The following is a 24,723-nucleotide window of genomic DNA, read 5'->3' as shown; positions in this document are numbered from 1 at the left end:
TTTCAGCCGTGCCGCACTAAACTAATATCGAGCAAGAGCGAAACCCGGCCGCCGCTGTTTACTGTGTCTGCGATGGAAGCAGTCATGGTGGTGTGTACATGTAGTGCAAACCGGCCGCGAAAAGGTATAGAAACTGTCATGACTTGACTCTAGAGGGATACGGTGGCGACCAGAGGGTCCATCATCTTTCCTTTTATTAGTATTTTAAAAAAAGGCACTGGAAAAAAAAAGGAAACCATGAACAATCCCCGCCGTAATGTCTACCCTTTTTTCCTCTATAACAAACCCGAACCCGAACCCACGTAGCCTACTCTCAAGGAATGAGAGGCATATCAAACAGCGATGGCAAGAACTTTAGATTCAGCCATCAGCCGTAAAAGAAGAAGAAATATGTTCATTACATAAGCTATAGTGTACGAAAACCTCTGGAAAACACATAGCCCAGGTTTCAACCCATCTCCCCGACCCAAAACTCCCTCTTCCAGCAAATTAGACCAAGTATTCCGCCAGTGCTCGTAGACGACTCCAAAGACGACGAGGAAATAGTAAACACACAAAAAATAAAAGAACCAACGCTGCGCCATGAGCCTATGAGCACCCCTTCGCCTCGGCAACCGCATCGCTATGCGTGTCATCACACCAGACAAACGCCCGCGCCACCGCCTCCGACGACTCATTCCTCCTCACAGGGGTGCACCTGTACCCAACGTAGCCCAGCCCGGTGGCGTTGGCGCAAAAGTTGACGCAGCAGTTGCCAATGTTCGGCACCCAGACGTAGCTGCGGACGCCAAAGTCAAAGTCGGCGGCGGCGCTGGCGCCCCCGTCGCCGGTGAGGATCCGCGTCGCCGCGCCCGTGAAGCCGGGCCGCGAGAAGCCCTGGAAGGCAAAGGCATACCCCTGCGGCCAGGTCTGGTTGCTGAGGAACTGGACCGTCTGCGAGGGCGCCGTGGCCGCGGAGGAGGACGCGGGCGTGCTTGACGATGCGCTGTCGACGCGCGTGAGCATCGACGCCCATGTATGTCCCGTAGTTGAAGATGGCAAAGGAAACGAAGGAAACGAAGAAACTCACCTCGCGGGAGTGGCGTTCGGCTTCTTTGAAGACGCAACGGCGCCGCCTACGCCACCCCCAACGGCGGCCGCGACGACGATGATGGTGACGGCGACGAGGATCAGGAACGCATTTTTGCTCATTCCCAGGATCCGCGGGCCCCCCTGGCCTCCGGGGGGTAGGGCCTCGGGCGCAGCGTCCGACATGGACCTGGCTTTTAGGGTGTCGGCATGCGTGGCCCGGGGCGTCTGGGGGCTCGCGACGGCTGCCGTCTCGGGATACTCTGATGTTAGCTCTAGTGGAACGACGTGTTTGAGAGCGCTGTCGTGCTCGAGGTTGACGACCTCCTTCTCGGAGTCGGCGGGCCTCGGGGGCGGTGGCTGTCGCTCCGAGCTGCGCGCGGACTGGTACTTGGCCTGCAGTTCATTCTCGAGATTTGACTGCGGTGTTATTGGCGACAGCGTGGCGACGGCCTCGGGGGCGTGAGCGTCGGGGTCGTCATGGTCGTTGCTTTCAAAGGGGTTGCGGCTCGCCATTGGTGATTGCTCAGTTTCCACCCTTACTTTATGTTGTCGTGGATGAGAAGAGTCGGGGGATGAGAGGCTTTCAAGTTGCGAAATGACTGCCGAGAGGAGGGATGAGACGGCTCATGGCAGGAATTCACCAAAAGAGAGAGAGAGAACTTGACGAGTGAGATGATCAGGGACCTGAGAATGAGATTAACCCTCCAAATTCACTGGACGGATGTGACTGGGCCCCTGGAAGAACAAGACAGCTCGACATCTGGAGGCCGATTTCGAGCCGGCATTAGCTTGATCAGTGAGCGAGTTGCCATGGCAGTGCTCTCCGAAAAATAAAAAAGACGAGGCCGTCTGCATGAGGCTCAAGCGTAAGGCGGATGAATAGAATCGTCGACACCCATGCGAGAGCCATGACCTCGGCAGGGCAAGATCGTCGGAGATCTGCGAGCGAGATGAGGGGTGGTTGCATTTGGCGGCATCATTTGACATGACCTGGCCTACGGCTGAAGCGTGAGTAAGGTGATTGGTGTTGTTTGTCGAGGGAGATTTGGAGATGGAAAAGGGGCGCACATCAACATGGCCCAGTTGACCTTTTGGCATTGCCGCCGCGGGTAAACTAGTAGTTGTCACTTGTTTACTTGGTCCACATTAGTTGAAAGGGGCGGAGATGGGATTTGGCCAATCGGGGCAACTTCTCAAAGATCATTGACGGCCCTTTCTCAGCCCTGCCTGGTGACATGTGTGTTAATTGGTGGTGGCGGTTGAGGTCCAGCCTGGGACAGGACATGTGCCTATCGAGAAGTGACTCTGCGTTGAATTAGTACATGCACATATATCAGTGTACCGAGCGCGTAGCCAGCTGCCACATCTGGTCAACTTACTTTTATGCAAGTGAACCAGACGTATGTGCCTTTTGGCCTCTCACTGTACAAGTTCCTCCACCACACGAGTTGGCAACCTACCAGTTGACACTTTTCATATCATCCCCCGCACCGAGTAATGTGAATGAAACTCGCCATCAGGTTGCGCCAGCGACTGGAAAGGCCGGGACTTGTAATTTCTGTCCATCATTCGTCGGATTTTGGGCTGCTAAATTATGGCTGCCGCCTGCGTGCGACCCGAAATGTCGTGCACCCCCGAGTTAGCAAGTCATCTCAAGCGACCGCAGTGCCGACATCTGCCTCTGATACCCATCACGTTGCACTTGTCAAGAAGAGCAAATCGAGTCAGAATCAGAGCCATACACTCCCTTGCTTGAGGTTGCTGCATTACTCGCGGAACAAGGTAAATGATGATTTTAACTTTTTGACCCCTTAGTTTGACCTCCCCTCGCAAGTATATAGCAGACAATAATGCGAACTCAAACGTGACGGTCGGGCAATACCCCTAGTCGTATGAAAATGGTCTAGCTCCCCTGTGCACTATGAACATGGCGTCTGGTGTTTTTTATTTGGGGAATTGCCGAGTCCAAATACCGGGCATGGCAAGGACGAGGCATTGACTTCCAAGACGAGTAAGCGGCTTGCGTCTACATCTGCCGCGTTTACTTGCTACTTTCTACTACATATTAATCTTGCTGACCAGCGAGCTCTGCGGTCCTTTCTGATGCACGGCACGCATGGTCATATGAATTTAGGGACAACTCTAAAAGAAATAGTCCCATGCATATACTTGCAACGCAACCGTCTCAATATTCTCATAAGCCACAACTCATATTATGCTACCAATAACGCAGTTATTCAAAATCTAGCCCAGTTCTTCAAACTTTCTCATCACGCACTAACCCATATCCCTACAAGCCAAGTCAGCATGTTATAGTCTCGCAAAAAACACATCACTACGAAAAGACTTACAGCAAAGCGAGCGTCACGTCGCCGTGAATCTTGGCACGCAGCTCAATCTCCACGTCCAGGTTCAAATCAAGACGCAGCTTCAGCGGGTTCTTCTTCTCGTCCTTTGGCGCAGCCATCATTTGCTGCTGCGGCATGGGCGGCGCCATCTGCTGCTGTTGCTGCTGCTGCTGCCGCTGCTGCCGTGCGACCATCTGGTTTTGCCGGTCCTCGTCTTCCCAGGCGTCATTTATGGGACGCTTGCGCTTCCTCGTCGCCGTTTTGGTAGGCCGCGCCGGCTGTACGGCCTGCTCCTGCTCCTGCTCCTCCTCCGCGGTGCTCTCGTTGCTGATGTGCGGCCCGGTGTCGTCTTCTTGATTTTCATTCTCGGACTCTACACGAGGCGTGTTAGTCGTGCCCCTGGAGGTGATGGTTTGCTCGTGGTGCAACTAACCGCTGCCTTGTTCGTTGCGCTCCTTTTCCTTCTCCATTGTTGGGTTCTACGGTAACGTCAGCACATGGCAGATGGTCAAGTGGACTCTGGCAGCGAGACCTACATTTACAGCCATGACGGGTTTTGTTAGATGTTGCCGAGGAGGCTGAGTACAGTGCTGGTAGTATGGAGTGTATGAAAGGTGATTGTTGGGTATGGGGTTTGAAAACAAGACTCTGTGCTATCTAGTTGAGGGTTTCTCTCTTATGGTTCTTTTATCAACTTTATCGAAACAGGATAACTGGTTGGATGTGATGTGATGTCATGACACAAGGGTACTATATTTACGGATATTATAGCCGAAAAGTATATCATGCGGCCGCGGAAACCTGTTTGAGCACATCGCAAAAGTTGGTAGTTGGTTGAGTAGGACGGGGGCAAGCTGGTGGCTGGAGGAGATGACGCACTTTCTGGCTTGACAAGCACCCAGCCACAACATCTCTCGCTTGACGGTTGGAGATGGCTTAGCCCCAGATCGATCGACGACATGAAGGGACAGGGGAGGGGGGCGTGAGAGGCGAAAACGTGGCGGAGAGACGGGACATGGCAGCGTCATGGCACAAGGGGATTGTCTGGAAGTAGGAATAAAACCTCCCCGAGAGACGTCATGGCTCCCCCCACAGGCTCTCAATATTGCAAGCCAAGTTACTGCTGGTTTGGATACGGAATACACCCCCCCATTTACACAGAACCATCATGGTCATTGGGCTTCTTACCATCACTGCCATACCGACCATCACGGGGGTCGGCCAGGCTGTGAGTGCGCAGAAGCGGCAAAACGCTGCCTCCAAAGAGCAAGAAAAGATTCATCTAGCAGCGTCGTTTGTTGGAGAGAGCCCGTTGAGCGATGCCATGCCCACCTGTTTCCTGAAAGACGGCAAGGTGAGTCGGCGTGTCGGCGCCCATCTGGAAAGAATTGGGCTGCTTTTAGATTTTTAACTGTTTTCTGGCTAAAATCTGACACAGCTCGTGCTCGAGTTTCCGGGGGACAATGTCGACGGCCACAAGTTTTGCGGCTTTCACTTCAAGTATCCCGGCGAGGAGCAGCACCTAGGACTGGTGAGCAGCATCCAGGATGAGCCGCCCGTGCTTAACTGGATCTACGTCAACCGGGACACGCACGCGCTGGAGTATGGCGCCAGGAAGGACACTCTGGGCCACATTGTAGGCCCATGGGGCTGGAGCGAAGACGAGCGGTTTCTCACCTTGGATGGGAACACGGGGGGATTCATGGCAAGGAGACGGGAGCATCATGGTGTGGAGAGGTGGATATTGTACTGGGATCCCGAGGCAGACGGCGACAGCGAGCAGCAAGGACTCGCGGGATCCGTCATGCTTCATCGAAAGCCGGTACTGGGAATGGAAAGTACCTACGTACGAGATGGAGAGAGTTGATTACGACTTGGGGGGCAAAGGGCCGCGAATGAGGTACGAAAGGAAGACGGGGGCGCGCACCAAGGTTTGAAGAGTATTCTAAGTCACTGTATACATGAGTAAATCTTATAACATGATTCCGTACAAGCAGGATTGAATATCAACGACACCCCGATACAGCGGGAGGCGGATTTCAAGACACCAGGTGTATCAGGTGTGCCATCATAGTAGCATATGTATACTGGTTCATGGACAATTATAGTCTGCCAACTCCGCACATACGAGATATCAAAACGTAACCTTGACGCAAGTGTCGGCTTGACGGCGTTGATCTTCCAGGAAGCGGGCGGGTCGAGCATGTTTGGCGCCCAGTCAAGTCGGGTTGAATATGCAGCCCGTGCTGAATTTGGCTACTTGAGGCATACGAGGATAGAATCGTGGCTACTTGTTGGTCCAACTAACGATCTGAAGCGGGCCAAAAGCCCCGGGTTGGTCTCTCTTTCCGTCTTTGCGCATGATGACGATTCGACCATGGATTTCCTCAATGGCGGCCGCCACGAGTCCACAATTTGCCGCTTTTCACACCTGTGGGTGGCATGGAGCCAAAACATGAGTTCGTCCGAGGCATCAGAGTGGATTTAATCCTTGCCTTGTTTACGCCCAAGGCGGCACGATTTGCCTACTTCCGTCCGTCACCAACCTATTCACTTTGACCAAGGACCGCTGCTAGATGCGAGACAAGCCTCCTGGAGCCTCTAGCGGCCGATATCATGGAAAACAATCAATCCAAAGACCTAGCTGTCGCCCTGGCCTCGAGCTGGAGATTCCCCCCAAAGCTCTCTCTTGGACATAACCACTTGCATCATCCGAAAGCAGCATCAAGTTGGTACGACGAATAGAAATGGCTGACAGTGGCCCTATATACTCCCCTCTACCCGCCCCGAGCATGCTTTACCAGGGCTCCGAGGAGAAAATGTCAGGCACATCAACGCCGCAGACGGATTCAACCGAATTGTTGCCCGATACAAGGCAGGACAGCCGCTCCTCTTACCCCCTGAGACTACCCCAGAGTCCCCCAGGTGCACAGAACAATCCCATACAGATTCCCAAAATCACGGCAGACATCTCCTTTGCCCACGACCCGGCTGTCCTGGCGCGCGGGCTCGAGGGCAAGTGCGTGGATGAATTCGGCAACGTCCTCGACTGGGACGGCACCGTCCTAGGCCGCGTGGAAGGCGACCTGCCATCCATGGTTGGGAGATCTGTATCCAGCGACGGCAGAGTTTGCGATGGCAGCGGCGACGTGGCAGGACATGTGTCCGAAAACCACATGGACTCGTCTACGGCGGCACCGGACCACGGCAGCAAGAGACTGAAGATGGACCACTCCGGCAACATCTACGACCATCATGGCGATGTTGTGGGCAGGATGAAGGACCACTCCAAGGAGAATAAGACGGCTGCCGCGGACGGTTGTGCGAGATGCAGAGAGCGAGAGAGAGAGCGAGAGCGAGGCCCAGGCCCAAGCAATGATGCTGGCGGCCAGCAGGAGTCGCAGGAAAAGGCAGCGGATGGAGCGGCTGACGATGTGCCTCACCGGACGGCGACTCCAAGCCCTTCAGATATCTACTTGGATGTCAAGTCTACGCATGATGGCATCCAGTTGATCATCAAGATCCCTACAGTTTTCAATCGCCATCGCGAGAGGGAATGATGGCATGAATATAATTCCTCATTCATAATTTGCCAGCTGAAGTTGCCACACGGCGTACGGAGTACGGAGTAGACAAACATAAATTGTAAATGCCATCAATCATGGCCGCATCATCAACAGACAGATGGACTGGGCCACACGTCAGCCTCCCAACCGCTTTGCCACAGTTCGACTTGTGTTACCTCAGAGGCGTCGCTAGTTCGGATGACATGCAGCACCGTCAACGCCAACGCCAACCGACGCGGCTAGCAAGCATGTCGCATGTCGCATGTCGTGCTGTCGAGCAGCTCGATGTCGGTTGCTGCATCCACACCGGGTTCGGCCCAAGAATCAGTCTATTATCTGGCTACGTCCACCCTCGACTGAAAGCAACGTCCAAACTAGATTCCAACGGCCCGCTGTTTCCCGCCTCCATGACACAACTTGACAACCTCCACGTGCAATGGTTGCATCGGCTAGACTCTGTGGCCATTGTCTTTGAATAGACCGAGTGTCAAAAACAAGGCACTGGCAATGCCTCAGTTCCAATGTTGGCCACACTTTGCACGCACCAGCCACCGTGTTCCTGATCTGCTCCCCATCGGAATTGCGTCACCATGTGCAAACATCTACTTCCATCCTGGGTGATCGCCCAAAAGTGACGTGTATGTGGCGGAGTGTGACTTTCATGCGCTTCACATATGACCTCAACAACAGCACAAGAGCCCACCAAGGAGTTTCATACACACGGCTAATGTTGACAGGCAGAAGGGAAGAAAAACTTGGTTCCCAAAATGGCTTTTTACCACGTATAAAGCCGCCCCATGGCTGGAGAACATGGCTGGATCGGCACAGCATGTCCAAGACATTGCCATAATTTACTTTGGTAACAAGCTTTTTCCCGACTTGCATTATGCCAGTCACCAAACCACTCTCGTCCCTCCACCCAGTCGGATCTGGGGCCGAGGGAGACAAGCAGCAAAAACAAGGTGCGTCGTGCATGCCACCCACAAACCACCAACACATGCAAGTGGCCGTAGATGCGAGCTTCTCTTTGATACCCTCAGTGTTGATTATTACCCTGGATCTAACCGCATTGGGTGCTGCAGGCACCGAGGCCCTCGAGTCGGTCCCCCGAACTGTGGCCGGCGTGATCAACGACAAGGGGGAAATCATCGACAAGTCGGGCAAGGTCATAGGAACCGTCCTGGACGTCAAGGACCACGAGAAGCTGGTCGGGGATGCAGTGACGGACAAGGGAGACGTCGTCTCAGACCTGGGCGAGAGCCTGGCCAACGTGCACATTGACGACAACTACACGCCGACCCAGGTCCCGGCACAGGTTCCCGAGAAGAAGGACGCCGCCGCCGGCTGGAATGTTCTGGGCAAAGCCAGGACGGCCATGCAGTACGGCGACAGCATTCGAAACGCCGTGTCGTATGGCCAAAACTTGCAGGGCGCCTATAGCAAGTTCTCCCAGGGCCAAAAGCCCGAGGCAGACAAGACGGGCGAGGGCGTCTCAGCGGCCAGAGAGCCTGCTGGCGGCGAAGACCAGATGCCCACCCCCGTGAAAATGGAGGACAAGGACAAGCCTGCCCAGGAGGATGTCAGTGCCGAGACGCAAGGGTTCAAACCCCAAGACCTGAAGGGGGGAGAGGCAGTGGCGTCTGCTGCCGAGGACAAGCGTGCTGCCAAGCCGGCTCCGGGTGAGCCTGGAGAGGACGCCGGAGAACAGATCGGCTCCTTGGCCGCCCAGAGCCCGAGACCTATTTCTGAGGAAGACGCCCGGGATGTTCCCGGGTCTTTAAAGGAAACAGTTGAAACTGCTTCGGAGGGACAGAAGCCCCTCGAGGAAGTCAAAGATGTGGCGGGCGATGACAAGCTTGATCAAGATAAGCCAGCTGAGCTTGAGCGTGAAGAGGGTCAGCTTGGCGGGGACAACTTGGGCCAAGACAAGTTGGAAGAAGCTAAGCCTGGCGAAGACACCCTCAGTGAGGCCAAGGATGAGGTCGCCAGCAGGGGTGAAAGTCAACTGGGCAAAGATACACTGGGCGAAGACAAGGTAAAAGAAACTATGCCTGGCCAAGACACCCTCGGTGAGGCAAAGGATGAGGTTGCTAGCAGGGGTGAAGGTCGACCCGATGAAGACACACTGGGCGAAACTAAGTCTGGTGAAGACACCCTCAGTGAGGCAAAGGATGAGGTCGCCAGCAAGGATCAAGGTCAACTCGGCAAAGATACACTGGGCGAAGCTAAGCCTGGCGAGGGAACCATTGCTGAGGATAAAGTTCAACCCGGCGAGGACAAATTGGGTGAATATGCTGTTGGTGAGGCCCGGAATGAAGCCACAATCAAGACTGAAGAGGGCCGGCTGGGCGAGGACAAGTTTGCCGAAACGGAGCCTGATAAAATGACCCTCGATGAAGACAAAGTCCAACCAAGCGAGTCCAAGCTGGGTGAAGACACAGTCGGTGAGGCCCAGGGTGAAGTCGCAAGCAAGACTGAAGAGGGTCAACTGGGCGAGGACAAATTGGACGAAGCCGAGCTTAAGAAAAGGGGCCTCGATGAAGCCACAGGTCAGCCAAGTGAGGGTGCATTAGGCGAAGAAACATTCGGTGAAGAAGCCGCTGGCAAGCCTGAAGAGGGTCAACTGGGTGAGGATCAGTTAGCCGAAACCGAGCCTGATAAAATGACCCTCGACGAGGCCAAGGATGAGGCCACGGACAAGGTCGAAGAAGGCGCAGAGGAAGCCGGAGAGACTGCTGAAAAACCATTGGACTTCACGGTACTTAAAGGTACCAAGGTCAACAAAGCCGGCAACCTGGTCAATGACAATGGGGACATTATCGGAAGGCTCGTTGACGGCGACCCCAAACAGTTGATGGGCAGGACGGCCGATGAAGAAGGACAAATCTGGAACGAGTCCGGCAAGGTCATCGGCAAGGCGGAGCCAATCTCCGACGCCGACCGCGATGAGGCAGCCAAAGAATTCGCGCCGTTCGAGAATTTCCCAGATGCCGTCGTTGAAGGCGACGGACGTGTCGTGTCCGAGGGCCGTCAGGTTGGCGAAGTGATTGAAGGCGACGCCAAGCGCATGAAGGGCAGCCGCGTCGACGAGGACGGCGACATTCTCGACCGTCGCGGCAATGTCATCGGCAAGGCCAAACCCTGGGACGAGCCAGAGGAAATCCCCCCCGAAGTCATTGACATGTCGTCCCTGGCCGGAAAGAGAGTTAACAAAGCCGGCAACGTCGTAGACGCTCACGGTCAAATCTTTGGCCGCGTCGTCGAGGGCAACGTCAAGGCTCTCATCGGCCGCATGTGCGACAAAGAGGGCAACATCATGAGCGAGTCGGGCGAGAAGATAGGACGCGCCGAACTGGTCCCCGAGTCGGAGCGCGAGGGATCTCGCGAGGGACCCTTTGCAGAACTGTCAGGCTGCACCGTCACCAGGGACGGAAAGGTGGTCACGCCGTCGGGTGACGTGGTGGGCAGGCTCACCAGCGGCGACGGCAAGGTCCTGTACGGCCGGGCCGTGGACGAGGACGGCGATGTCGTCGACAAGAACGGCAACGTCCTGGGCACGGCGGAGCGGTGGGAGGAGCCCGTGGTCGAGAAGAAGAAGGATCCCCTTGCCGGGCGCAGAGTCAACCGCGAGGGCAACGTCGTCGACGAGGACGGCAACATCATTGGCAAGCTGGTCAGCGGCGACCTGAACATTTGCTCCGGAAAGGAGATTGACGACGACGGGGACGTGATCAATTCCAAGGGTATGGCCATTGGCCACGTTAGTCTTCTCGAGGACATTCCGCCCGAACCAGAGGAATCTGCTGAAGACAAGGAGAAGCGAGAGCAGGCCGAAAAGGACAGGAAGCTTGCCGGCCAGCTCGCCGCCTCCATCGAGCAGTCTCTCGACAAGATCAAGCCCATCCTCAGGATGATCACCGACAAGGTCGACAGGGCGGAGCGCACGCCAAAGGAGGAGCTGGACGAGGAACAGCTCGTCAGAGAGGTGAAGCCTCTCATTGAAGAAGGGAGCAAAATCCTCACCGAGACCAACGGCGTCGTCCGGGGCATGGACCCCGACGGCCGCATCCAGAGGCAGGCGAAACACAAGGCTTCGACAAAGGATGCGACCCCCGAGGAGCATCATCTTGCAGAAGTCATCAAAGAAGTGAGTCACCTATTCTCGCAAAGTACACATAGCCGGGCGCATGTGAATCTAATACGTGTTTTCAGCTCACGGGCGACGTCACCCAGACCATTGACAATGCAAAGCGCAAGATTGAAGGAATGCCTCACGCCAAGAAGGAGTTGAATCCTCTTTGGGGCCTCCTCTCCGAGCCGCTGTTCCAGATTATCGCGGCAGTCGGTCTTCTCCTCAACGGCGTTCTTAGCCTTGTTGGCCGTCTGGTGAGTCTCTTTGTTGCTTTCCTACTTGGTCGTGTACTGGCTAACGCTGTATTAGTTGAGCGGTTTGGGTCTCGGTGGCTTGGTTGACAATTTGCTTGGCACACTTGGTCTTAACAGGGTGCTTGATGGTCTTGGGTTGGGTAGTGTTACGAGTGCCCTGACCGGGAAGAAGGACAAGGATAAGAAGAAAACTCTCTTTTAGTGTGTAGTCTTAGTTTTGTATGTAATGATAGTTGACGAATACGATGAATCCATGCGTTTCGACAACTCTTATCATGGAGCGAAGAGACATGCTATGACTTGCCTGTCGAATTCCTGTCCCTGTGGCAGGATTATGTTCTGTCGTTTCATGTATGGCAGGCACATCTGTTTCTGGGTTTCACTCACGTCACAGCACTTGCGTCTTCTACAAACACAATCCGCTACGCGTGCGACAAGGACGCCTATAGATTGCGAGGTTGCCAAAGCGAGCATGTAACTAACTTGGTGAAGTCACCGGCGGTATTTCCCGCGTATTGTTGGTTGAATGTTCCTTTGGCCTAGTGGCTCAGAGTGAGCTAGTTGCCGACTGCTTTCTATAATAGAGAATTCCACCTTTGGCAAAGTTACATTCCCGCAATGATTTGAAATGGTCCGGCCTCGTATATGACAAGCAAACATCTGCATGAGTTCTGACAAGTGGCCAAGTCGAGAGCCACGTCAAAGGGATTGTAACTCGTACGGGGCGATGGCCGTTAAAGTTTACAACTGGAGGAAAACCCGTACGCAGTGCTCTGCTAGTTCAAATGGAGCGAGTTGCTCGTATGCCCAAGTTTATTTCAGTGACCCCAGGAGAATCCGTTAACCGGCGGGGTGGTTGTTGCCGTTGCGTGGCGGGATGGTTACGACTTGTCTTTCCCTAGCTGAAGGAGACGCGATTCGCAAATTATCTTATAGTCCGCTCGGTTCGCCCCAGACTAACTGGTCGCAATAATATGTCTAAAATGGGCATTTGTCCCTCAGATACATGCGGTGACTCGTGCTGTTCAGTTCCCCAGGCGAGCGTGATACCAAGGTCCCTGGTCTGGTTTTTGCCTTTGACTGTAGTCATGTCACTTGATAAACCCGGCGTAGCTGCCAACAAGTGAATCGCCCTTCCCAGAATTTTGAAGCTCTGGCAACAAATAGGCAAGTCTCAGACACAAACGGCATGACCGCTCATTTGCGCAGCAGCCACAAGGTAGCCAGTCGACTGTTTCACAACACATGCTGAAAATACGCACCTTGCACCAATTTTACTGTCTACAACGAGATCGATTCTAGATCATTAGCTACGATACAAGCCCTAACCCTGCCTCCTCTTTGCCGTATCCGCCCCCAAGTAGTCAATCGGGTTTCTGCACAACGGGCAAGTATTCTGACTACTCGTCTGGAACCACTTGTACAGGCACGTCCTGTGGAACAGGTTCTTGCACGTACTGCACTTCTTATCAGGCATACGCTTGTCCGTGGAGATGATGCTGTAGCAGATTGCGCATTCGCTCTGGCCCTTGAGCGCGCCGATGATGTTGCGCTTGAACACCTGGAGGCCATCTATGATGCTGCCGTTGGAAAACGTAATGACGCCCTGCGTGGTCATGATCCAGCTCTGCCACTTGCGCTCGTTGACTGCCACGCGGGTAAGGCTTGAGACGGTCACGCTCTCGATGGGGTAACTGGCCGGGATTTTGATGACAATGGCTGCCTGCGACTCGTCCACCTCGTATCCCGCCGTGACTTCCCTGGCCGGCCTCGACACCTTGACTAGGAGCTCCTGCTCGTCAATGCCCGGTGGTTCTTGCTGGTCCGCCCAAAGTTGCACTCCGTCCAGGGTCTCGCCGATGATGATTGGGGACAAGTACTTCGTTGTCCACGACTCTACAGCGATTCGGGTCTGTTTCGAGCGGCAGTTGATGTACCACATTCTGAACAGACCGGGAATGTACTTGAGAGTGAGGTAGTACAGATGGATGAGTAGCCAGTGTAAGCTCTGTTCCCCGCTATCTGCCTCTGCTAATTTAATGTCGTAGTCGCAAATCTGCGTAGAGCCAATATGTTCTTTGTCGAGGTTAAGTGGATGAGCAGCTGAGTGGCCCAAAACATCAAACGTAAAGTCCAGCAGGGGGCTAATCAAGTCCTCCGCCTTCAAATGTTCAGTAAAGTCATTTCGAACCTTGAACGACGACGATGAGTACGCGTCAAACACCAGTTTCCACGACAGCAAGTAGCCACGTATTGAAGATGGGAACAGTGACAGCGATTCGTCTGAAAACTTCTCCAAGGTTGGTGGATCGAGGAAAAGGGAGAGGAGTTCATCGGGTAAACGGGCGTCTGTGATAGTGTTAGCTGTCGTCACTTTCCCCCCCTCTTTCCATATTCGTGCATGTCTCTGTACGTGCGGTACATACCAGTCTTGTCTAGAAGCACTTCAACAGACTTTTGCTCTTGTTCAGCAGGAATCTTTCGGTGAAGGAGGTTGAACGAGGCTGTTTGGATATCTCTCGATTCGGAGGCAATCAAACTGAAAAGTTCTTCGGGTTCAGGTATTCTGCTGACGGGAATCTTTTCCGCTTCACGGCAAATAATTCCATTGACAATCTCGAGTGCCTGCGACTTGGCCCCCGGGCCTATCCTGAGCAGCCCAACCAATCCCGTAGACTTTGCAAGAGCAAACTCTCGCAGCGCATCTTCGAGGTCGTCATTTGGCTCCGTTATACTCTCCAGAGTCTTGACCAGTTTGAGGGAGGCGTGAATGGCCGGGAGGGCATCGTCAAGATTAGCATTTGTGGCTCGGTTCCAAAGGCTTGTACAGAACTGCAGTGTTGTCTCCCAATAAGATCCGTAAACGTCCTTCATGCAAGGTAAAAGAACGTTAAGAGCACGGCAGATGGAAGCACTTAGACTCGCGCTAAGTTCAGTGGGATCGTCTAACCACGAAGCCACCTGTCTGACCGCAAACACGATGCGGTTATTAGCCACGGGAAGCTCTCCAGTTTCATAAACTTGACCGGTAATTGCCAGAAGCGCCAAGGTCAGCTCCGTCTTTTCATGGCCCGGCGTGTTTCCTGCGACTTCGCTCACTAGCCTGTTACAAAAGTTGCTTACTGCCTTTGAGGACTGTGCCGCTTCCCCAAGACCACTGATTAGACCTGCGGCAAGCAGAGCACTGTCAGGCTTTGCTTTGAGATTGTCCAATTTTAAGAATTGCTCCTCCACTGAGCTCGGCATCCCATGAATTTCAGTGAGTGCTTGGACGAGGTCGCTCAACAGCCGCGCGCTGTAGACACCCCGAGAGGAAAACTCTCGAGATTCTTTCATTGCGAGGTCCATAAGGCCTCGGACGATAGAGGACGGGTTGCTGTCGAAGCCAGCAGCTGATTGCCAATCATTTGCCTTGGAGACAATGCTGTGGATTAAATGCCGTGAAGATGAGATCATCTCCTCAGCTTCAGAAAGCGTGTCTGTCGAATCAAGTGACAGCCACAAGCTACTGCGGCTCATTGTCGTGATTTGGTCAGAAGCTATCTGGGTTGAAAGGCCTAGGAGATACAGAAGTTCAACTTGGAACTCTCGGGGGAGTTGGAGGTGCTCCAAGTCGTTCTTGATCAGTTCACAAGTGTACAGGGCCATCCTCGCTGGAACAGATCGGCCATCGCGGTCGCGAGGCAAACGCAGAGCCGCGTTTTCGGTACTCCCTGACTGGGGCAAACACACCATCCCGCCAATACTGCTTGTTATCGACAAGGACGGGTTAATGGGCGCATCTAGTAATGGTGCCAAGTGACCCATCCAAATATTGGTGCTAGGTAATATGCTTTCCCAGGAAGTCGCATTGCTTTCCACTGCGGTCTTTGCCTGTGACACTAGGGTGCGAATACTAGAGGAATTGTTAGCATTGCCCAAAGACAGGGACAATAGTTGGGACCAGTAATATACCCGAGAGATTGAGGTCCAGCTTTTTCGAGGCTGGACTGAATGATATCCACGACGGGCAATTTGCCTTGGGCTTGGCCGTCCAAGAGAGAACGAATTGCGGCGACTTTTGGAGATACATTAGAGTCGTTGATTTCTGATAAGGAAAGGAGCTGAGAAACGAGATCGGTGTGAATCGGCTCTTCGGAAAACAGCTGTGCCTTGGACTTGGCAATTGTTTCAAGCATCCGAAGGATCAGCTCCAGCTGGGATGTCTGCTTTGACAACCGGTTCACCAGTTCCGATACCAGCTTGCGACCCGCATTATCACTAAGCGCTTGATGTACACAAGCCGCGTCAAGCAAATCAAACGCATCAGATTCCCCATTCAAGGCTTCCAAGGCCTGGTTGTACAACATATCTTGCAGAGCCATGTCTTCTGCGGCCAAGGAAGAGGCCTGTTCCTGAGAGATCAAGCCTGCGAGGGCGGCATTCCGTGCGCTCTGGCTAATATTGAGCCTCAAAATCTCAGCCACCCACGTTCGCCAGATTTTCTCATACGTCTGTGTTTGGCCTTCTATTGAACCATATATACCAAGGGCAGACAACAAGTATCTTGCTGAGGCGGTTTCGACCAACATGCCCAATCCATCCTCTGCCACGGCAAGGAAAAACGAGGCCAAGTTCCATCCATTGTCGCCGGAAAATAAATGCTGTGATGTGCTCAGCGCGTACTCTATTATTTGTGCTGCACCAAAGGGTTTCATATTTCGGCTCTCTAGTAACGTGGCGCACTGCGTGATTACTCGGTTGGAAGGACCAGTAGTCTGGTCAGGCAGGGTTGGCCTAAAGCCTCCCAATTTGGCAAATATCTCACCAACAAGACCAAACCACCGCCGCCCTTGTTCTCCGATATTTGTTTGGGAAGCCCTGTATTCTTTGGACACTTCTGGTAGGGAACCTGAGATGTTGGTGCATAAGAGAGTGCCTAGCCGTTCCCATTCTTGAGCTGAGGCATCAACGAGATTAGGCGATGACTGAATCACTGCCAGGTGAAGTTCGACAAAGATGGACATGGCATTTGGCCCAGTTGGTATTGCGTTGGTTTCAGAAGTCGACAATAGGAATTGTTCGAAAAGAGGGAACAGGTGCTCCTGCACAAAAGATAGTTTATCCTCGCCAGTCAGTTGTTCAATCGATCGTTTGGCAATGTCGGCGAAACACTTCCATGAGTACGAGGTGTTTGTTCGAGGCTCCTCACGGTTTGTGATTCCTGCCTTCACGGACGCCAACAGTTTGGATGAAGTCTCGAGTCCAAGGGCATCCGCCGGAATAATGGCAATAAGTTGATCAAGAACTTCCCAGAAGTTTGGCGGGCTGCCTTGTGAACCTTTAGAAATGAAGGATTGCAGGCGTGTCATGGGTGGCTTTTTATCCGCTGGGCCAGACACCCAAAAAGAGGGATCTTTCTGCGTCAGTTTTGTCAAGGCTCTGACATATTCGAGCGCTGATCCTGCTTGGCTAGTTTTTAAGCCTCCAGTCACAAATGCCTGTTTCGCCTTGGTAGTCGCGCCGTAGGGAAGCTGACGATCCAGGCACGCAAACAACAGCTGACAGACAGTCTTTCTAACTGCCGAGTCTTTGAAAGTAATGCTCTTCCAGACGGCTTCTTCGCTGAAGTACTCGTCATATTTTCCCGCAAATTTTTGCACACCTGCATCGTCAACCTTTTGAAGCAAGCCCAAGACCAAGGACAAACTTGACGTCACAACCCTAAAGTATTTGGCCTCGGCATCTTCGACCGTCGTGGACCGCTCGTCGCTGAGGGTGTCTTGGGTTTCTCGAATAGCTTCGATGGCGAATTCTAAAATCTGCGACTGGCATTTAACCCAGAACGCCTTCATCTTCTCTGGTGTGGTAAGAAATGATGCAAGTCCGTCGCTAGCAGCCCTTGCCACAACTCGATCGCGGTCATAGAGTCCTGCAAGCCATGGGCCAACAATCTTTGGCACATGGCGTTCCATGCGCTTGCGGGCCGAGCGCAAAAGTTCTGACTGCAGCGCGTGGGATAGCTCCCGTACGCGCCTGGAGTTGTCTACAGAAGTGCGAGCGTATATTTGTGTCTGCCACATGATTGTTAGGATGGCGAATTCTTTCTCTCCGAATTGGCCTTATTGGGCTTTCAAAGGATTCCGACATACCCATATGTCGAGCAGAGCTTCTTCAACCCCACCATCCTGCTCAAACGGATGCGATTGCGCATTTTGGACAAGATCCTCCAGGCCCTTGGCCTTGGTAATACTATCCTTCTTGAGGACATTCTTCAGCGACACAATGACATTGGGGTCCGACACGGCGGCAAAGGATGGAGGTTCCGCAAGATATGACAGAGAAGTTCCAGGCACAGAACCCCCGAAGCCAAAGCCACCCCCGCCAGTCGACGAGCCAAAGCCCCGCGGTCCGCGCTTCATGACGAGCGAAATTCCCGGGCTAGAGACGGAGTTTTTGTGGCGATGCGGATGCGGATTGCGGAAACATGGAGACTGTCAGACACGGCAGTAGAGGTTGTAGGAGCTCGAGCTATATAGCTTGGAGCGGCATCGCGTTTTGTCATCGGCAAGTGGCTCGCAGTGGCTTGAGATTGAGATCGAGGTCCAGCCTGGCCTCCTTCCAGCTCAAGTGCTGGACTCGGTACTCAGTGCTGGCTTCAGATGGTGTGGCCCAGCAAATGATGTCACGGCGGGTGGATTCAGACGGCTGATCACTGTCATCACACACGCAGAACAGTCATACCGAAGGAAGCCAAAAAAAAAAGGGAAAAAATTATTGTGGGCCTCCAAGCGCAAATCGACCAGCAATCATCTCGAGGCTTCAGTGTTCCAAAGTCAAGGGCTTACCATATTTTATAATTTTTCCAGAGGTAGTGGTGCAATAAATTATGCTTGGAAGAATAGGGATGCTACATGAACCAGGTCTCAATTTTGGTAACCACTGTCAGAGAATACGTAAATGCAGCATACCTTGTTCCACATTCCGTATCAGTCAGGATGGGAGAATGCTGACCGTCGCACAACTACCAAGACTGGCTCCCCTCCATTTTATTTTACTTGAATTAACGCCTTCTTTCTTCTTGGTGAGACCGGCAGCTACTGGTCCTTGGCAGCGTGTGCCGCATACCTCCTATCAAGGTGTCAATTGGCTAAAGCAAACCAGCTCTGCGGCGCAACTGCGCTTGTATGTGTAGAGGCTACACATCAAGACATTATCTTGTCGTAAAACACACATGCTTTAGAGCCTATTTAAGGGTCAGCTTACAAGAAGAAGAAGAAAAGAAAGAAAGAAAGAAAGAAAGAAAGAAAGGGCACACTGGCTCCGTCAACGCAGAGAGCATTTAACATACCTCCTCGGCGGTATCTCTCCTGCCAGACTCAAAACACACCAACCTGCTCACAAGGTTTCTAAACTCCTCATCCACTTCAGGCAAAATATCAGCCCAATCACGTTGTGGAAATACGGTCCAAAGCTCAAACGGAGTGACCTTGAACCCCTTTGCTTCTGGCCAAGTCTCTGGCGTCGGGGTGCCCATGGTCTTGAAAATACTCAGTATCAGACCAAGCTGATTGCCGTCTTCGTGCGCGGGACGTGATTCGAACGGCGGTACCGGCGGCGACGAAATAACCTCTGCGAGCATGACGCCCAAGGCCCACATGTCGACCGATGTGCCGTAGCCCTTATTCCCGAATAATACTTCTGGGGCGCGATACGCTCCTGTGCCAATGTCGAGGACCTTGTCATTTTGCGGTTCGGTATAGCTAGATAATCGGGGGTGCCAGGTAGTCCCAAAATCAGATATGTACGATGGGCCAGAGGGGGACTGTAACAGTACGGCCGAAGGCTTGATATCGCGATGAACAATGGCGTGTTTGTGCATGAATGTCAGCCCGGTGAGAACATCTCTGAATATGGATCTCGCTTGACTGAGTGATATCGATTTAGAAGAGATGAGATTGTCCAGCGTCATGGGCAGGTATGGGAAGACAAGAACAAAGCGCTGTTCTTGGTCCCGGAACGTCTCTGTGAGGGTGATGATCTTTTCAGGCACTGGGGTTAGAGAATGCAGTTCTTGAAGAATCGACGCTTCTCTTTGGGGGTTATGTGGTTCAATATTGTGCTGAATGATTACTTTTAGGACACGGTTGTTTGAGCGATATACTTCAGACGTGACTCCGTCTGCGATGAGGGTGCAGTTATTATATTTGCCAATACGGATGCCTGTATCTGAGGGTGATGGAGAATTGTCCTTTGACTTGCGAGAACCCGCATTAACCATTGCATCATATTCATCCTGATATCGTCAGCCACGATGATGTGAAATTGAAGCATGGTTGAAGCAGTACCCTTGTAGATGAGTGCTGATAGGCATCTTGCTCGATGGATATGGCGTCGCTGCGTTTATCGGGGGATAAGGTCTCTTGGCTAAACCAATGAGCGGCTGGGTGAATTGAAGATACTGGCTGTACTTACAGGTTTTGTATTACTTTGTATCTGTCAAGAGCGGAAAGTGAAGATTTCCAGTCCGACATGGTGGAATGTAGGGCCAATGATATGCATGTTGGAGAATAACCCGTCACTTGGATGTCGGGGAATAGAAGTGTGGGGCTTGACGTCAAAATACCACCTCGTGAGCACGAGGCATGCAATTCTGCATGAGGCGACCAGGGCTGCCGCTCGAGTACAATTTGGTTTAGCGGGGATTTACTAAAAAAACTAAAGCGAAAGCAAAGACAAAAAATATTCTACTACATAATTCAAAGCAAATATGCACGCCAAAATGTGGAACGATATAAGCTCGCAAATCAAGGACGTTGTACTGCAGGAGAGCTATAGGGTACTTGGGGTCTTGGGTAGCAGAGTACCCCGTACGCATGTACTAGTACTAGTCGAATGAAGCTCCGTCGAGCTCCAAGCTCAACTTCAACTAGAGCTTTCTTGGGTACCCGGCCCTCCTAGCATCAAATGGCAATGTACACAATAAAGTCGTTTACCAACCGGAATCGACCCCTTCAGCTACTGCACGGAGCATAGTTACTCAACCGTTTGCTGTCTATTCCGTGGCGAGGACGACGGCGCAGGTCTCAGTTTTTTCAACAATTTGATGCAGCTGACGGAAAGTGGGGCGGCGGGTAGAGGGCCAGGAGCCAACCAAGGGCCAGCCAACGGCAGCACTGAGGAGGAGCACCAGAGACAACAAGGACCATTGACGAAACTTTGTGGCAGCCGGGAGCACAAAATCTGGGGTGCAAGGGGAAAGGAAGAGGAAGGAAGCCAGAGATGATCAAATGCCCTGGAGGCACCCGGTCCATCAAGATCAAGTCCGTCGGACCTCCCTGGCGCTCCCACGGCCCAAAACTACTCCAGAAGCCTGACTGGACTTGCAGCCTGATTGACGGCATAAATGTGGTTTGATTGATTGATGAATGACATGGACCGGCCTTGGCCCCTGTCGTCATGCATCGAGTCAAGTAGCCTCCCGGTCGAGGTACGGAGTAACTCCGTACCTGCTCGAGCAATCAAGCCTCGTCCAAGAGCTCCAGCCGCGTCGACCGACTTCCTGTTTGGCCAGACATTCCCCAGTCTCCGTTCTCCATTCCATCTGCTCCATGGCCTCGTCCATGTCCATGTCACCACCAACTTCATCTCCTCATCGCCTCGTCACTTGGTAATTGCTGACGGGCCACTCCCTCCTCCTCCCGGTGTCGCCATGCACCAGCTTTTCTAGTCGCTGCAGTCTTATTGAGCATCTGTATTTTATCGCTGCCCTCAATTGTTTCATCAACACCGATTAAGCCGCCGCCCACCATGGAGGACATGGCGAGGTCCGACTATCCCGCCATGCTGGTAAGTGCAGCTCTACCCACGAGAAGACGGCTTGCCTTGCCCAGCCTGCCAGCCTGCCGACTTTCCACTCTGGCCACTGGGCAATTGAATCTCTCCCGAGATGCTGACTGTTGTGATGTTTTTCTCGGTTCCAATAGGCCCATTTGCAGCCTGGTCAGGCGGTTCAGACCCTCAACGATCGGGTGAAGCGCATCAACAAGGTCAACCTCGAAATTGCCGACTGGCTTCAGGTACGCATCCATACCCAACGTCCAAATCCAACGGCTTAGTTCGACTAGCCTGGGGTTTGCCGTCCCCGATATGCGCCATTGACGATGCCTCGCCTGGCTAACGTTTCGCTCCCGCTACCTACCAACTAGGAACGTCGTCGCATTGAAGAGCAATATGTGCTAGGTCTGCGAAGGCTCGCACAGAGCAGAACCCCGAATTCACAGTCCGAACTCGGGTACGTCATCACCTTTGCTTGTTGGCCACAACATCCGACCCTGTCCTATCACTAAGCCGTATTGCGACACCTCCCAAAGCTTGCTTCACCACTAACCTCGCTCTTTTCAGTGTCTTCCAAGTTCCCTGGACTCGAATTGTTGACGCCGTCGAGCGCATTGCCCAGTCACACCACGTCTTCGCCGAAAGGCTCGAGAGCGATGTCGAGCACCCCTTGCGCTTGTATCAGCAGCGGCGAGACTACCAAAACATGCATAACATATCCAGCAACTTGACGGCAATGGCGAGAGACCTCGAAGGTGCCCAAGACAAGTCGGATAAACTAAACAGGAAGGGCGCCAAGGCCAGCAGCCAAAAGGTTGATGAGGCTTCGGCCAAGCTAGAATCGGCTGCGCAGCAATGGGAATCCCAAGCACCCTTTATATTTGAGTCCCTGCAAGCTGTCGACGAAACCCGCGTCAACCATCTACGAGATGTGCTGACCCAGTACCAAACCCATGAGACAGACCAAGCTCAGCGAGTTCAAGAAATTGCCGCCCAGACACTTGCTGTTGTGTTGGAGATTAATACGGAGAAGGAAATCAAAGATTTTGTGGCAGGTACAGTCGCTGGCAAGCCCCTTGCTGCAACGAGGACATCTACCCGTCGTGCCTCAATTGCTGGACGACAGCCTTCCCTAGAACAGCCTCCTCCCATGCCACATTCGGACACGATGAACTCCACGGCATCGGCGACTATTCCTCCTCCAACTAGGGGGTCTGTTTCACAGCAATCGCATCACGATGACGACGCCAATGAGCAGCTCCCCACAGACCAGCCCAAAGGTACTTTACATCTAGTATACCCCCTGCTTCCCCTTCCATGTACTGACCTGTTGAAGAATCCAAGCTTCGTAGACTGGGTACCCTGTTCGGTGGTCGACGACGACAGAGTGTTCACGGTGGTTTTGGGAGCCTTTCACCTGGCAAAGGTGGCGGCATTACATTTGGTCGCCTTGGGAGCAGTCATGGACGGGGTGTTTCTCCTCGCACATCATCGACCAATCTACACGAGTCGGGCCGTCTAGCCTCTCTAGCCGAAAGTCCTGATACCCCTACAGCATCCACCCATGAAGAATCCATTAACGATCGAAACCGACTCCATGAAGCTACCAACGGCGTACACACAAAAGATGGAACAGAAGCTTCAGGCGTAAATGGGGCACGGTCAACTGACGTTTTTGATGTACCTCCACCCCCAGGACCACCTCCGACTCAGCAGACTGAGAAGACTGGCGGCCCGACTAAAGATGAAGAGGGCTTCACTGTCCGGGCGCCGATGAACGATCCGATTTCTGAAGCTCAGAGAGAAGCAGCAGGCGAAGAGGCCGATCAGCTGTTCAAGTTGAATATTCAGAATAAACCCGTCGAGGAAGAAGATCCTGAGGCCAAACAGGCGGCACTGTCAAGCGTTGCCAATACCCTGAAATTGGGACCAGCGACTCGTCGGACTAGCACCATACGAGGAAGACGAGATGTTAGAAACACTGTATTCGTACCACCTCCTGGAGGAACTCAAACCGAGCCTTTTCTACCCACTATTTCCGCTTCTCCCCCAATGCCAAGCGGTGCATCGTTTATGCGATCTCCTGCCATGAATGCTCTGGCTTCAGAAACCAGCACTGCTGGTACTTCAGACAGCCAATCCGTTCGGTCTGGGCATTCCTTGGGCAGCTTGGCCCATGCCAAGCATCCAGAGCTTACTGGACCTGGTTTGCAAAGCTCTATAATCGAGACGGTCTCTGCTACTTTCGAGGATGGCGTTGTCACGAGTGCCAATATTGCTGGTGAGCTGGCTTTTGTCAATAATGATGCTGATATTTCTTCTGAAAAGAGTGCGTTGCGTTGCGTCCCTGCCATTTTCGCCCATACATACACTAACAATGCATAGCCCACGAAACTATTCGAATAAATAATTTCCCTAAACTAGAACGTATTGGACCAAACCGCATCTTTGTCCAAAACGCCTCACCGGATCAGCCAGACCAATATGCCCTCGATCTTTCGCATCTTGCAAAGACATCTATTGCATTCTCATACAAGGTCTTTTCTGACGACTCTGACCCATCAGGCCTAGGAAAGCATTGTCCTTTGCTACTGAAGCCAGTATGGAAGCCTCAGGAGGACAAGTTGGGTTTATTGCTGCAGTATCAACTCAATCCAATGAGCACCTTTACCGCACCAATCACGTTGCACAATGTCGTCTTTGTAGCCAGATACGAGGGCAAAGCTATTTCTGCTCAAACCAAGCCCAGCGGAACACACCTCAAGGACAAGCACTTAGTGTACTGGAGACTGGGCGACGTTACTCTGACCAGTGACATGCAAAAGATTGTTTGTCGGATCGTGGGAGCAGAGGGCATCTGCCCATCACCTGGGCATATAGAAGCCCGGTGGGAATACACGGCATCGGGAGATGCCCTGGTTGGTAGTGGCATATCGGTGTCACGACTTGCAGACAAGGGCAAGGGCAAAGAACTCACCGACGATGATCCGTTTGCTGACGCGGGATCGGCAACCAGCCAGACATGGCTGGATATTCCTGCGATTCGGAAACTCGTCAGTGGAAAGTACGAGGGTAAGTGAACAGAGTGGAGGATGGGCGAAAGCGTGAGATCTGTATATGGAGAATGAGTCCAGGTGAGGGTGTGTAATTTGAAAAGTGTAGCGGTGCTTCATCATGGCGGAACAGCTTTCTTTTTCTTCTTTTTTTTTGATATCAATCCAGCTTATTTGTCGTCATTCTGCTACACGCCCCGTTTTCTTTGTCTCGTATATTGGGGAGGCCACGACGTGTTGAAGTGGAACATGAGCGTGCTGGCAAGCCTTGTGTACCATGTTACGTGCTGGTGGCTGACGACTAGGCTGCAACGCTACGTGCACTTCGTTGCCAGAAATACTGCACAGGGGTCTTTTGTTTTATAGAATCGGGATACAGGGAGTTTGCGGACCATTCCTTGGGTGACGTTGTATTGGGAATAGTAAGCGTGTGCATTACAGTTACGAGATAGTCAAACATGACAATTTACTAGTTTTGTCCAC

The 24,723-nt window shown here is 52.8% G+C and overlaps 8 protein-coding genes across 8 annotated transcripts; 4 read left to right on the top strand and 4 right to left on the bottom strand.

The window, feature by feature from the left end:
- Positions 1-588: 588 nt before the first annotated feature.
- On the bottom strand, positions 589-1,584 carry G6M90_00g070880 (uncharacterized protein; the record flags this gene model as incomplete). Its single annotated transcript, XM_014683873.1, has 2 exons — positions 589-985; positions 1,070-1,584. 2 exons carry the CDS (start codon positions 1,582-1,584, stop codon positions 589-591), a joined length of 912 nt encoding a protein of 303 aa, XP_014539359.1.
- A 1,764-nt stretch (positions 1,585-3,348) lies between these two features.
- Positions 3,349-3,967, bottom strand: G6M90_00g070870 (uncharacterized protein; the record flags this gene model as incomplete). Its single annotated transcript, XM_014683872.2, has 4 exons — positions 3,349-3,361; positions 3,423-3,792; positions 3,853-3,898; positions 3,956-3,967. The coding sequence occupies 4 exons, from the start codon at positions 3,965-3,967 to the stop codon at positions 3,349-3,351; spliced, it is 441 nt and encodes a 146-aa protein (XP_014539358.2).
- A 620-nt stretch (positions 3,968-4,587) lies between these two features.
- On the top strand, positions 4,588-5,286 carry G6M90_00g070860 (uncharacterized protein; the record flags this gene model as incomplete). The annotated part of the gene is made up of 2 exons (XM_014683871.1): positions 4,588-4,773; positions 4,858-5,286. 2 exons carry the CDS (start codon positions 4,588-4,590, stop codon positions 5,284-5,286), a joined length of 615 nt encoding a protein of 204 aa, XP_014539357.1.
- Positions 5,287-6,166: 880 nt separating this feature from the next.
- G6M90_00g070850 (uncharacterized protein) lies at positions 6,167-6,979 on the top strand (the record flags this gene model as incomplete). Its single annotated transcript, XM_014683870.1, has 1 exon — positions 6,167-6,979. The coding sequence occupies one exon, from the start codon at positions 6,167-6,169 to the stop codon at positions 6,977-6,979; it is 813 nt and encodes a 270-aa protein (XP_014539356.1).
- An 892-nt stretch (positions 6,980-7,871) lies between these two features.
- Positions 7,872-11,573, top strand: G6M90_00g070840 (uncharacterized protein; the record flags this gene model as incomplete). Its single annotated transcript, XM_066130942.1, has 4 exons — positions 7,872-7,947; positions 8,068-11,132; positions 11,198-11,371; positions 11,427-11,573. 4 exons carry the CDS (start codon positions 7,872-7,874, stop codon positions 11,571-11,573), a joined length of 3,462 nt encoding a protein of 1,153 aa, XP_065987216.1.
- Positions 11,574-12,695: 1,122 nt separating this feature from the next.
- Positions 12,696-17,772, bottom strand: rkr1 (E3 ubiquitin-protein ligase listerin; the record flags this gene model as incomplete). The annotated part of the gene is made up of 4 exons (XM_014683868.1): positions 12,696-13,720; positions 13,798-15,266; positions 15,326-17,424; positions 17,503-17,772. 4 exons carry the CDS (start codon positions 17,770-17,772, stop codon positions 12,696-12,698), a joined length of 4,863 nt encoding a protein of 1,620 aa, XP_014539354.1.
- A 920-nt stretch (positions 17,773-18,692) lies between these two features.
- csk1 (Serine/threonine-protein kinase csk1) lies at positions 18,693-19,884 on the bottom strand (the record flags this gene model as incomplete). Its single annotated transcript, XM_014683867.2, has 3 exons — positions 18,693-19,646; positions 19,699-19,777; positions 19,826-19,884. The coding sequence occupies 3 exons, from the start codon at positions 19,882-19,884 to the stop codon at positions 18,693-18,695; spliced, it is 1,092 nt and encodes a 363-aa protein (XP_014539353.2).
- A 1,276-nt stretch (positions 19,885-21,160) lies between these two features.
- On the top strand, positions 21,161-24,267 carry syp1 (Cytoskeletal protein syp1; the record flags this gene model as incomplete). The annotated part of the gene is made up of 6 exons (XM_066130941.1): positions 21,161-21,199; positions 21,337-21,429; positions 21,559-21,644; positions 21,755-22,467; positions 22,524-23,516; positions 23,573-24,267. The coding sequence occupies 6 exons, from the start codon at positions 21,161-21,163 to the stop codon at positions 24,265-24,267; spliced, it is 2,619 nt and encodes an 872-aa protein (XP_065987020.1).
- Between the last annotated feature and the right edge of the window lie 456 nt (positions 24,268-24,723).

Source organism: Metarhizium brunneum, chromosome 4 (genome assembly GCF_013426205.1).
Source record: "Metarhizium brunneum chromosome 4, complete sequence".
Lineage (NCBI taxonomy): Eukaryota > Fungi > Ascomycota > Sordariomycetes > Hypocreales > Clavicipitaceae > Metarhizium > Metarhizium brunneum.
The sequence above is the reverse complement of the archived record's forward strand: the minus strand, read 5'-3'. Positions and strand labels throughout refer to the sequence as shown.